Here is a 13,897-nt window from a genome sequence, read left to right on the forward strand (position 1 = left end):
AGAAGGTGGAGGCTGCAGTGAGCTGAGATCACGCCACTGCACTCCTGCCTGGGCAACAGTGAGACCCTGTCTCAAAAAAAAAAAAGAAAAGAAAAAAGAAATTCGGAACATTCTTCCACTGTAAGTCAGGTGGAAAGGGGCTCCTTTCCTTAGAGTGAAGGGAAACAATGTTGTTCCACTGCTGTGCTGTGGCCATCACAATCCCTGAGGGTGTCCTTCCTGCCAGTGTGGTTCTCAAATCATCTGCATCTGAAACTCCTGGGAATGCCTATTAAATATATGAAATCCTGGGCTCTTCCCCACCCTGGTGAATCAGAATTTCTTGGCTTGGAATCTGAGAATCTGCATTTTAACCAGATTCTCCAATTGATGTTTAGGTTATGGGTAACCTAAACTACCCACATTCAGCACTATTCAGTCTCCTGGCTACTCAATGTGGCTGCCAAAGCAGTGGCAGCACATCAACTGGAAGCTTGTTAGAAAAGCAGAATCTCATCCTCATCCCGGACTTCCTAAATCAGAATCTTCAATTTTTTTTTTTTTGAGACGGAGTCTCGCTCTGTTGCCCAGACTGGAATGCAGTGGCCGGATCTCAGCTCACTGCAAGCTCCGCCTAGCGGGCTCACGCCGTTCTCCTGCCTCAGCCTCCCGAGTAGCTGGGACTACAGGTGCCCACCACCTCGCCCGGCTAGTTTTCTGTATTGTTTTAGTAGAGACGGGGTTTCACCATGTTAGCCAGGATGGTCTCGATCTCCTGACCTCGTGATCCGCCCGTCCGGCCTCCCAAAGTGCTGGGACCACAGAGAATCTTCATTTTAATAAAACCCATACTGACTCATTATGTACATTAAAAGGTGAAAATTACTGCTCTGGATCTTATTTCTCAAGTTATTATTTGTACATTACTTACATAGTATTTTTTAACCTGCCATAGCTATATAATGTTTACTTAATTTAAAAGAAATAGATTTACTTTAACCTTAACTTCAGCCTCACCATAAATGAAAATAGCCATGGGATTAGGAATTGATATGCTAGTTTACTTTTTATAGCACATTAAAATATAAGCATAATTATTAAAATAAAAATGCTTTCTTGTCTAATACACAGTCATCTCAAAAACCACACATAGTAGGAGAGTACTGTGGGCTGATGCTGGCCCTGAATGTCAGTATACCCTCCACAGTACCTGAAGAGTTAACCCAAACCCTCACTCCTATTATGGATGAGAAAGTAAGAACCTGGGAAGAGAGCTGTGTTGCCAAAGTTAGCACAGCTATTTATGGCAGACCCAGGACCCAAATCACAAAAGTATTTATCTGATAGGTGCTTATTCCTTCATAGATCTCCTCCTGTCTAGGCTGGGAGGAAAGTTGTTTGACTTTATTCTGTTTGAAAGGCCTAATGTTGCTGAATAGTCTATCATCTATAGTTTTCCTCCTATTCTATTAGGTAATTCTCTTGTTTTCCTTTCTGTCATGGATAGCTGTCTTTCAGCAGAAGGCCACACATTTGAAAATCCTCACCACATATTGATAATTTCCCACCTCATCAGTCCATGCCTTCCCAAAGCAAGATCCAGAAAACTCACACCCCTAGATTCTCTTGGAGCAGGGTGAAGGCATGTGATTTACACTGGCCAATCAGATGTGCCAAACAAGAATGAGCTTGGAGGTGAGCAACGTATGCAGGCTGTTGCCCACCAGGAAATCCACGTTATAATAGGGAGTTTGAGTCTTCTGCATTGTTAGTGGCAGATTTCTGGCACCCAGTCCTACATGTGACAGGAGCTGAGCTGTGGTGGTAGCAGGAGAAAGCCTGATAGTGTTACTGTGCATTGTTCCCGCTGTAAAGCTTTAGATTTCTTCTGCTGTACTCTCCTGGATTTCTCTACCAGCTAGCCCCTGTTCCTTAAGAAATTCCTTTTTGGCTTAGTCAGAGTGGGTTCTAATTGGAACTAACAACTTTAACCAGTACATCTGCTTAATAGCATGGTCTTCTACAGAGACATTCCTAATGCAATTTGAACCTCGGTTTCCTCACCTGCACAGTCAGGTTGGTGAAATAGAAGTTGTCTGACAAGTCTTCCAGAAATAAAATTGCATGACTGGTTATGGATCACAACTATTTTCATATAGGCTTTAGTAAGGGTCTGTATAATTTCTGCAGCCTCATCTTCACTACTGATTTACCAAAAACTAAATTTTATGAACTATTTTATAATAATTATTTTGAATTAGAAATATTTACATCACTTAAGAGCATTAGATCTTTGAAACCCAAAACTGCATAGCACAAGGGATATCATTTGAGGGCACAAATCCTCATTCTGTAAGAATTCTCATAAAACAGTTCTACAATATATAGAAACCATTCTCTAATGCATAGCTTACACATATGCTTCAAATTAAGTACTAACTTTTTAAGACTTTAAAGTTTTATTAATAATTGTAAAATTATCACTTATTTTAAATTTCAAATTAACTATTTCCAGAATCAAGAAAACTAGCACTAGTTCTCACTCCCAATTCTATCTATTCTGTCACGCCTTTACAGAATATGTTGGGAGAATATTATTCTGCTTATGTGTGACATGACAACTGTGCAATAAAAGGCTTCAAGTTATGCTATTACCCCCAGCTTTTCTAAATGATCTGTGGGTATGTAATTTTTTAAGGGATAATGCTATGAGTTACAACCATTCCAATCTGGCATCAAAAGAAGAAATAAGCAATTACATTTCTTCAAAACTTTGTAAAATTCAAAAATATGAGAATGAAAGGGGTGAAGAATCAAACCCTGGAGAACTCACATTCAGGAAACTGGCAAAGGAAAGTGAGTCAGAAAAGCATGGTGAGAAAGAGAAACAGGAGACATAAGAATGGAAATGGGAGAGGATGGTGTTTTTAAAGCAAAGCAAAGAATATCAAGTTTGCTGTTAAATACTAAAGCAATAAACATGTGGCTAAATTATCTCTACTTCCAGTTATGCTCTGCCCCTCCCAGCTCTTAAGATAGAACAGGGTTTGTGGAGAGATGTTCAAATTCTTTATAACTATCCCATCTCAGAAAAATAGGGTAACTTCCACATTAAAAAAAAAAAAAAAAATTGAAAGGGTCTGATTCTTATGATTATGGTCAAGAAAAAACTGGGTGTGGTTTTCCACAGTGTACTAAACCTTCAGAAGTTTAGATAACAGCAAGTCTGGGAACATTTACAAATAACTCACTAAATCTCATTGGGTGAGTGTTTTGTTAATGAGGTGTATCATTTTTAGAGGCATAATTTAAGTGTATGCTAAATACAAGTCCTAATAACAATAAAAGTTAATCTTTTTTAGTTAGAGAATCTCTTATTTGGAGACCTGGAAACAACAGAATATGAAGACTAACAAGATCAGTCATAGGAGAGGTCCATTTCCCCAGCAACTACTAAATGCCAGGGCCAGGTCTAAGTGTTAGTATTTATTTTCTTTCATTTAAGCCTCTCAACAGCTCTGACAAGAGAAGTCCAACCCTCATTTTACAGATGAAGAAACTGAAGCTCAGTGGGGCTGGACAAATAAGAGTGGCAAAGAGGAAATCCAAACTCGTATTTGTTTGTGTAAGCAACTGTCTGTCACCCAGTGACCATCAATGAATGCTGTGGTGTCTCCAGCAGCAGTAAAGAATGGCTAATTAATTTTCGTATAAGGAGTAAGGAAAGGATCCAGTTTCAGCTTTCTACTTATGGCTAGCCAATTTTCCCAGCACCATTTATTAAATAGGGAATCCTTACCCCATTTCTTGTTTCTCTCAGGTTTGTCAAAGATCAGATGGCTGTAGATGTGTGGTATTATTTCTGAGGGCTCTGTTCTGTTCCATTAGTCTACATCTATGTTTTGGTACCACTACCATGCTGTTTTGGTTACTGTAGCCTTGTAGTATAGTTTGAAGTCAGGTAGCGTGATGTCTCCAGCTTTGTTCTTTTGACTTAGGACTGTCTTGGCAATGCGGGGTCTTTTTTGGTTCCATATGAACTTTAAAGCAGTTTTTTCCAATTCTGTGAAGAAAGTCATTGGTAGCTTAATGGGGATGGCATTGAATCTATAGATTACTTTGGGCAGTATGGCCATTTTCCCGATATTGATTCTTCCTATCCATGAGCATGGAATGTTCTTCCATTTGTTTGTGTCCTCTTTTATTTCACTGAGCAGTGGTTTGTAGTTCTCCTTGAAGAGGTCCTTTACATCCCTTGTAAGTTAGATTCCTAGGTATTTTATTCTCTTTGAAGCAATTGTGAATGGAAGTTCATTCATGATTTGGCTCTCTGTTTGTTTGTTACTGGTGTATAAGAATGCTTGTGATTTTTGCACATTGATTTTGTATCCGGAGACTTTGCTGAATGGATTAGAGACTTAAATGTTAGACCTAAAACTATAAAAACCCTAGAAGAAAACCTAGGTAATACCATTCAGGACATAGGCATGGGCAAGGACTTCAAGTCTAAAACACCAAAAGCAATGGCAACAAAAGCCATAATTGACAAATGGGATCTAATTAAACTAAAGAGCTTCTGCACAGCAAAAGAAACTACCATCAGAGTGAACAGGCAACCTATAGAATGGGAGAAAATTTTTGCAATCTACTCATCTGACAAAGGGCTAATATCCAGAACCTACAAAGAACTCAAACAAATATACAAGAAAAAAACAAACAACCCCATCAAAAAGTGGGCAAAGGATATGAACAGACATTTCTCAAAAGAAGACATGCATACAGCCAACAGGCACATGAAAAAATGCTCGTCATCACTGGCCATCAGAGAAATGCAAATCAAAACCACAATGAGATACCATCTCACACCAGTTAGAATGGCAATCATTAAAAAGTCAGGAAACAACAAGTGCTGGAGAGGATGTGGAGAAATAGGAACACTTTAACACTGTTGGTGGGATTGTAAACTGGTTCAACCATTGTGGAAAACAGTATGGCGATTCCTCGAGGATCTAGAACTAGAAATACCATATGACCCAGCCATCCCATTACTGGGTATATACCCAAAGGATTATAAATCATGCTGCTATAAAGACACATGCACACGTATGTTTATTGCGGCACTATTCACAATAGCAAAGACTTGGAATCAACCCACATGTCCATCAGTGACAGACTGGATTAAGAAAATGTGGCACATATACACCATGGAATACTATGCAGCCATAAAAAAGGATGAGTTTCTGTGCTTTGTAGGGACGTGGATGCAGCTGGAAACCATCATTCTCAGCAAACTATCGCAAGAACAGAAAACTGAACACCACATGTTCTCACTTATAGGTGGGAATTGAACAATGAGCTCACTTGGACTCTGGAAGGGGAACATCACACACTGGGGCCTATTATGGGGAGGGGGAGGGGGAAGGATGGCACTGGGAGTTATACCTGATGTAAATGACGAGTTGATGGGTGCAGCACAGCAACATAGCACAAGTATACATATGTAACAAACCTGCACGTTGTGCACATGTACCCTAGAACTTAAAGTATAAAAAAAAAAAAAAGAATGGCTAAAAAAGAGCAGACCTCAGTTTTGAATTTATGTTGGTTCCAAATGTTAATTAACTCCTGGTATTTACAATTCATGGTCTTTCAATGATTTTTTATATTTTTATTGACTGGTAGAAGAGAGCTTTGAAAAGGTCGTTAAAAGGCACGGGTCTTAAAGTGACATGGTATTTAGCATTAGAGGGACTGGCCTCTTCTCACTTCTCAGCTGATTATTGGTTTGGGCACCATCAGGGACTTGGAGAACAGTCAGAACTCTGAGTGACACTAAAATACTAACTCTTCATTGAGCAAGTGACATCTATGAGAAAGTCTTACTTTCTTAAGATAGCCACCAGTTTTAAAGAAAAAAAAAAAAACCTTATGTTAAATAGTTGTATAGATAGTCCTGAAACATAGGTTGAGGTTTTAGATAATCTTGGACATACTAAAAGACCACAAAGTTGAAATGGGCTGAATATAACAACTTTTTTTTTCTTTTTTTTTTTTTTGAGACAGAGTCTTGCTTTGTTACAAGGTTGGAGTGCAGTGGTGTGATCTCAGCTCACTGCAACCTCCGCCTCCCGGGTTCAAGCCATTCTCCTGCCTCAGCCTCCCAAGTAGCTGGGACTAAAGGTGCATGCCACCACTTACCACACCCAGCTAACTTTTGTATTTTTAGTAGAGATGGGGTTTCACCATCTTGGCCAGGCTGGTCTTAAACTTCTGACCTTGTGATCTGCCCTCCTTGGCCTCCCAAAATAATTTTATTTATCAAAAACTACTAGCTAATATTATAAAATTATACTTTCTTTTTATTTTTGAGACAAAGTCTTGTTCTGTTGCCCAGGCTGGAGTGCAGTGGCACTATCACAGTTCACTGCAGCCTTGACCTCCCAGACTCAAGTGATCCTCCCACTTCTGCCATCTGAGTAGCTGGGACTACAGGCACGCACCACCAAGCCTGGCTAATTTTTAATATTTTATTATTTTATTTTATTTTATTTTATTTTATTTTATTTTATTTTATTTTATTTTATTTTATGAGACAGGGTCTTACTATGCTGCTCAAGCTGGTCACGAACTCCTGGGCTCAAGTGATCCTCCTGGTGATCCTCCTGCCTCAGCCTCCCAAAGTGCTGGGATTACAGGCATGAGCCACTGTGCCTGGCCATTTTCTTGTGTTGAAAGGTGAGGTTTCAGTGATTTTTATAAGTTGCAAAACTTTGAAAGGTTGTATTACCAAAAATTGCTCAGATGGAGCTTATAAGACCCAGCACTGTCAAAGACCTCTTGACAGGAAACCTGGGTTCAAGCCCTATCTCCATCTTACTGGTGTTGTGAGCTTGTCAAGGTTATTTAACCTCGTTGAGCTCTGGTTTCCTCAGTTATAGAGGAATAAGAAGAAGATTGTGAGGGGATTACGTGATATAATTACATAAAGCACTTAGCAGCGCGCCTGCTGTGGTTAATGCCCATGAGAAGGATTTGAATTATTTTCTAAAGTGGGAGGACTATGTTTTCACTCACAGTATGCGCAAAAGTTTAATATTATCTACAGATAGTCATGATAATAATTAATATTTATTTAATGCTTATTATTATATGCCAAGAAGATTTATACAATAAATGGTTTTACTAGGTTTTAAATCATTCACATCATTATTAAGAAATTATATTCTCTCTTCCAGCACAGAAATGATACTTTGTTCAAAAACCTTCAGTGGTATCTGGACACTGTTTGCCATTCCTACAGGCCACACCCACTAACGATATCCCTGTAGAACACAGTAGGGGACTTTTCGTGTTCAGGAAATCACTGACCTTGGTGGCCGAGGCTGTTCCACCAGCATAGGTTCTGGAAGATTGACTGCTGCCGAGGCTTGCTGCTTTTTTCTTGAAAATAGAAAATGTTAGTTTCAATGGAGGAAAACACCTTACCAACATAGTCAAATGCAAACTTACACATCAATACAAATATTTTCTCAAGTAACAATCAGATTAATATTTGAAACATACCCAAAATAAACATATGCTTTGAATTTTTCATAACTTTGCCTGGAGATGATATAAATATTGAAATGAAGAGTAAGTTGAATAAGTCTCAATTGTTCAATATTCTTTTTGGAGCACTGCAAAACTCACTGAGGCAGTTCTCATGTACTTCCAAAAACATCACTCACCCTTACAGTGCCATAGAGAGTATACAAGGTTACAATGTCTATGCAGGGTGGTTTAGAAATATGTATCAAAGATGCTATTCTACTTGCAAAAATGTGTCTTAGGGAAATAAGAGAAAAAGTATTTTTCTACAAAGATATTCATCACAGTACTATAACCTAAAAAAGATGAAAACAATATAATAATGTTTATTGAGTACTATGGTTTGCCAGGTAATTATTCTATTAGAATAATAAAATAATAGATAATAATAGGATAAAATGCTCCAAGAATAAAGCCTCTTAGAAAATTATTCTAAGTAGTCTAAGTGTTTTAAATACCATGCATAACAACATAAACCAATATAGACCCAATACTATTGTTATCTCCATTTTATGGGTGAGGGGACTGAGGAACAGAAGGAATAAATTACTTGGCCATGGTCACAGTTAGTAAAAGGCAGGGTATCTGCTTCAGACCCTAATCTCTTACCTACCTATACTGCCTCCCATAATAGGGGGTTATGTTATGGGACAGCCATAGGATGAAATATCATCTGGTTATTAAAAATCATGTCTTAGAAGAACACTTCATTAAAAACAAATTATTCATATTTTATACTAAGAAAAGTCAAATTATAAAATAGTATGTATCGTATGATCCTTTAAGGTCATATGAGGTTATTTTCTGATGGTGTGAAGAGTAATTTTTAAAAAATCCTTCCTGGGCTTTTCTGTGTTTTCTTACGTAACTATTTTAATTGAGAAAAAGAAAATAAATGGGGGAAAAAGGAAAAGGAAAATACACAGTTGCTTTCTCAACAAGACCTTCATATCCTGTATCTCTTTTTTATGAATATCTATATTCCAAAGAAGCAAGCATATAGTTTTTTTTTGTTTGTTTGTTTGTTTTTTTTTTTTTGAGACAGAGTCTTGCTCTGTCGCCCAGGCTAGAGTGCAGTGGTGCGATCTTGGCTCACTGCAACCTCTGCCTCCTGGGTTCAAGCGATTCTCCTGCCTCAGCTTCCTGAGTAGCTGGGATTACAGGCACGTGCCACCACGCCCACCTAATTTTTTGTATATTTAGTACAGACAGGGTTTCACCGTGTTAGCCAGAATGGTCTCGATCTCCCGATCTTGTGATCCGCCTGCCTCAACCTCCCAAAGTGCTGGGATTACAGGCATGAGCCCTGCGCCCGGCCAAGTATAAAGCTTTATAATGTAAAATGGGGATACGCTCCAAGGTCTATAAAGTGTGAATAATGTACTGTAAATATTGAATACACAAGGTAAGATAATACATAAATTAGCCAGCATATAACACGTTAAAGTGTTCTATATCTATGCAATAAATATCTTATATGCATAATTGAGAATAATTCGGTTTCATTCTTTAATATTTAGAAGAAATATTGAGCCAAATTTATATTTTCTAATTTATTGGAAATGCATGCCATGGAAGTTTGAACTGAAGTCTTCTTTCCCTTCTTGGTAAATTTTGCCTTAGCATGCCCCAAACTCAAAACTTAGCTTGCTGTCCTCAAAGCACCATCTCTATGTGTCCACTCACCAGCCACTCAAGGGGCCTCACAGGCATTTGCAGGAGTTCAGGCTCCCAGGCATCATCTGTAGAATAAATAAATAGTCTCTCCCAAGCATACACTTACTGCCATCAACCAAGGAAAGAAAAAACCTAGACATATGTGATAAAAACACAAGAGGCTACTAAGAAGCTAGTGATGCAGGTGTGATATGTGAGATGGTAAAAGGAGGGGATAACCTACATTTTATCCAGATTGCAAGTCTTTTTAAAATTATCACAAATAATAACAAATAGCTTCTGACAACCTTAATGTACAAATGGATTCTGTATAAAAGACTGGACATAAGAAATAAAGACAAGAATACAGCAGTAGCATTATCCATTTCAACTTCATTACCTATCTCAATCTCTCATTTTCCAATGAGGAAACTGAAGGAGGCTAGGTCAGTTTTCAATGTGACATAGCTGTCCCAAACTCCAGCTATTAGCTTTTGATCTTAGCTACAATTGAGGAAGGCTATGTTTCAATCCTGGGCTAATTACAGATTCCATTCGCTACATCAAAGCCCACATACTGGACCTCAGTAAAGTAAAGCTCACCTGTAAAGTCTATAAATTGATTCCACTAGTTACAATATGCCAATTAGGATCTGCCAATGAGAATTTAAAAGCTCATATTTTGGCTGTGATGAAACTATTAAGTTAAAAATAATAACTGTTTAAACTTAATATACATGCTGAAAATGACTTACTAATAAATGAAATGGTTTTTAACTTAACGGAGGGTCCCTCAACTTTCTTGTGGGTATGATCTGTTCCCCTAAAGACTGGCTTGCTCTCAGAGCTGCCTGGATTACTTAGTCCACAAAGGACCAATGTAGTTCAGCTGAAGTGAGAGTGGAATATGTAAAATGATCTTTCATTAAATTTTTATCTAACAAGTATTTATTAAGCCCTTTGTTGACATCTGGCACTGAAAATACAACACAAAAGCCTAGAAATGCACCCATATACAGAGCAGACTCCTTACGTTCAGATTGGTAATCAGAGTTTAATTACATGTTGTTTTGGCTGATGTACAAGACCTGGCCCCCTTTCTTCATTTGCATCTGACTTCACATATTCATTTGTTCATTTATTCATTGGGAAAACTGTGAGCCTGGTCCTATTCTACGCAATGGGGATATAATGACCAATTAAACAGAAAAAGCTCCTGCTCTCATGGCACTTACATTCCAGTAGAAAGACTCAGCCTTTAAATAAGTCAACAAAAAAACAAGATGACTTCAGAGAGTGGTGAGTCCTGAACAGACTGTGAAACAGGATGAGGTAACAGAGAGTGATTGGCTCAGGGTTGCTTCAGACAGGATGGATGAAGAAGTCACATTTGACTAACACCTGACTGCTGTGTGGAAACCAACCATGTAAGTATGGGATGAGGGAGAGAGGCATTCTAGGTAGACAGGGCAGCACGTGCAAGGACCCTGAGGTAAGAATGGGCTTGGTAAGCAGGAGGAGCAGAAAGAAGCCAGTGCAGCCAAAGCATGCTGGGTACAGGCATGTATGGTATGAGATGAAACAAAATGCAGGATCAGGATATTTATTCTGAAGTGACGCAGATCCAGAATAGCCCTATAGTCACATGAGTTTGGGATCATCAGTTTCTTCCAGGATCTGGTTTGTTTCCTGGTCTTCTCAGGTTACTGTCTGACCCCCATGAGTCCTCCCTTGCTTCCAGGTGCAAGGTTCTCCACGTCCTCTGGCTTCATATCACCTTGTGCTTAGTTTTCCTTGTGCTTAGTTTTTCTTCACACTCATACTCCTTAACATTAGCATCAGTCCTTAGAAATTCTACCCTGCCATGGACAGATCTCTTAGCTTGCTAGATCTGCATATTCACTAACTAGTGATAGGGCTGGATCCACCCTCAGGACAGAATTCATCTACTCACAGTAAGTTGAAACCCTCAAAACAAGCTCATTTATATATGATATTGCATCATTTCTTGCAAGAAGGCATGAAAAGAATTAGTTGCCTACTTTTTGGTATATCTATTGTAGTTCAGAGAAAAAAATTTTTTACTGAATCAATCAGAACTCGGGTCTTTAAATTTTTCAAAATAACAATGAAGTTCCAAGAGCCAGGCAAAGAGTTGCTGTGTCACTGTCACCTTAAGTATCAGAAAGGGCTCCCTGAGTGAAGCCACATGTTTTACCTTGAGACTTCATGACTCTGTGAAGAAAGGCATCACATTCTCTAGGACAATGGTCCTACCTTATGATTTATATAGCAAGAGTCCTGTTCTACCAAATGCCAGCTATGAGATCTTAGGCAAGTTTCTGAACATTTCTCAACACCAGTTTTCTGAGTAGGGTGAATAACTCTACTCATACCACAGAAGGTGATTTTGAGGGTTAAATGAGTTACAACATATCCTGAGGTCTGTGACCCACAGGTTGAAAATCCTGGCTCTAAAGAGAGAGACCCAAAGTCCTGGCCCAGGTAGCAATGGAACAGACTGACCTCTGCAGGACAACTCCAGTGGGTCTGATTTTTACGCATAAGAAGACTTAGTGGCTGCTGAAAATTTTCTATGAGTTTTACTATATTTTCAGTTATAAAAATAATAACTTCTTATGGGATAGAAAAATATAATTTTTTGCTTAGAACTAGTTCATGATTCTAATAATGGGATACTGTTAAATTACTTGGAAACAGTTTGATTTTTTTGAGATTTGCTTTTAAGCTTTGTTAGCTTGGACCAGATCAGCCTTTAGAGTATGTGATATTGTGATATAATAAGAAACATATATAGTCATGTGCTGAACAAGGGCATTTCACTCAACAACAGACTGCATTTTCTGTATATGGAACAGTGGTCCCATAAGCTTATAATGGAGCATATACAGAAACTCGATATATGGCACATGATATTGGCATTGCAGGTCAAGTAGGAGAAATGACTAATATTCGGTCATGATGCTGAGACATTTCGTTTTCCATATGAAAAACTATATCTAAATAAAGCTGTATCTACCATCTAGGTTTGTGTAAGTACACTCTGGCATTTCCACAATGATAAAATTGTATAATGACACATTTCTTAGACTTCATGAAATGTATTTTTCAGGATAAAAACTCTCATTAAAATATGTAAGTTTTGACATATTTGTTAAGAATCTACTCCATAACTTAGTAGTTGTCCTATAAAACGGCAAGAAGTATTGTGTTTCTACATGAAAATACATGCTTTATTTGAAAATAGTGTCTAGAGGCCGGGCGCGGTGGCTCAAGCCTGTAATCCCAGCACTTTGGGAGGCCGAGACGGGCAGATCACGAGGTCAGGAGATCGAGACCATCCTGGCTAACACGGTGAAACCCCGTCTCTACTAAAAAATACAAAAAACTAGCCGGGCGAGGTGGCAGGCGCCTGTACTCCCAGCTACTCCGGAGGCTGAGGCAGGAGAATGGCGTGAACCCGGGAGGCGGAGCTTGCAGTGAGCTGAGATCCAGCCACAGTACTCCAGCCCGGGCGACAGAGCGAGACTCCGCCTCAAAAAAAAAAAAAAAAAGAAAAAGAAAAAAAAGAAAATAGTGTCTAGAAAAAGATTGTCTTTCAAAAGTGTAGGCAGATTCTCCAACACTAGCAACTATAAAACTGTGACTCATATTTACAAATGTTCTTTTAATACCATAGCTTAAGTGGCAACCAAATCAGTACAAATCACTTTTATTATCAAAAGAAGTATAAATGTGTGCTACTGCAAGTGCAAAGCAGTAAATATGATATGCTGGCTCCAAAAAATACTAAGTCATAATGAATAAGCCTTATCATTAACTCTTAACATTACACAGAAATTCACATACTGAGGCCAGGTGCAGTGGCTTATGCCTGTAATTCTAGCACTTTGGGAGGCCGAGGCAGGTGGATCACCTGAGGTCAGGAGTTTGAGACCAGCCTGGCCAACATGGTGAAACCCCATCTCTACTAAAAATAAAAATTAGCTGGGCATGGTGCGTGCCTGTAATCCCAGCTATTCGGGAGGCTGAGGTAGGAGAATCACTTGAACCTGGGAGATGGAGGTTGCAGTAAGCCAACATCGCGCCATTGTATTCCAGCCCAGGTGACAGAGCAAGACTCCATCTCAAATAAATAAATAAATAAATAAATTCAGATACTGAATGAAATGTCCCATGTTCTAGGGCCATAATAACACCCACTTTGGTGAGCACACTCCAGTGAGTTTTTCATTGTTGTTGTTGTTGTTTTCTGATTACTCAGTTTCCGTGTGTCATCTCAAGTGGAACCCCTCAAGGTAGTCCAGCTCAAGTCTTTTTAGTCCTGAGGTTGCTGCACTGACCAGGAGTCAGGAAAATACTACTCTTCTAGGGCTCTGCCTCTGCCTTGCCTCTGCTTCCCTCAGAGCCTCATCTCCTACCTACAAAGGGCAAATAGCTATATCTACATCATGGGAATTGGAAATGACTGAACTTGCTATAGAATCTTCCTGAATGAAAAGAGGGCATCACACAAGGAAGAAAGAGGGAAATGAAGAAGTAGAGAAAGGAATAACAAAAAAAAAAAAAAAAATGACAACAGAAGTAAGAAAGTCTATGGAGTTGGCCTCCATCTTATAAGACAGACTTCATAATATAGGTAATTTTATGAGTA

The 13,897-nt window shown here is 38.8% G+C and overlaps 1 protein-coding gene across 8 annotated transcripts in view; it reads right to left on the reverse strand.

Annotated features, from left to right (window-relative positions):
* Window positions 1-13,897, reverse strand: part of CAST (calpastatin) — a 111,969-nt gene that overhangs the window by 70,052 nt on the left and 28,020 nt on the right. For all 8 annotated transcript variants that reach the window (XM_030927274.1, XM_030927273.1, XM_010353753.2 and 5 more), the window contains one exon: window positions 7,348-7,419. In XM_030927274.1, coding sequence (XP_030783134.1) covers window positions 7,348-7,419 — 72 coding nt within the window. The remainder of the gene's footprint in view (window positions 1-7,347; window positions 7,420-13,897) is intronic.

This window comes from Rhinopithecus roxellana, chromosome 3 (genome assembly GCF_007565055.1).
Source record: "Rhinopithecus roxellana isolate Shanxi Qingling chromosome 3, ASM756505v1, whole genome shotgun sequence".
NCBI classification, from domain to species: Eukaryota; Metazoa; Chordata; class Mammalia; order Primates; family Cercopithecidae; genus Rhinopithecus; species Rhinopithecus roxellana.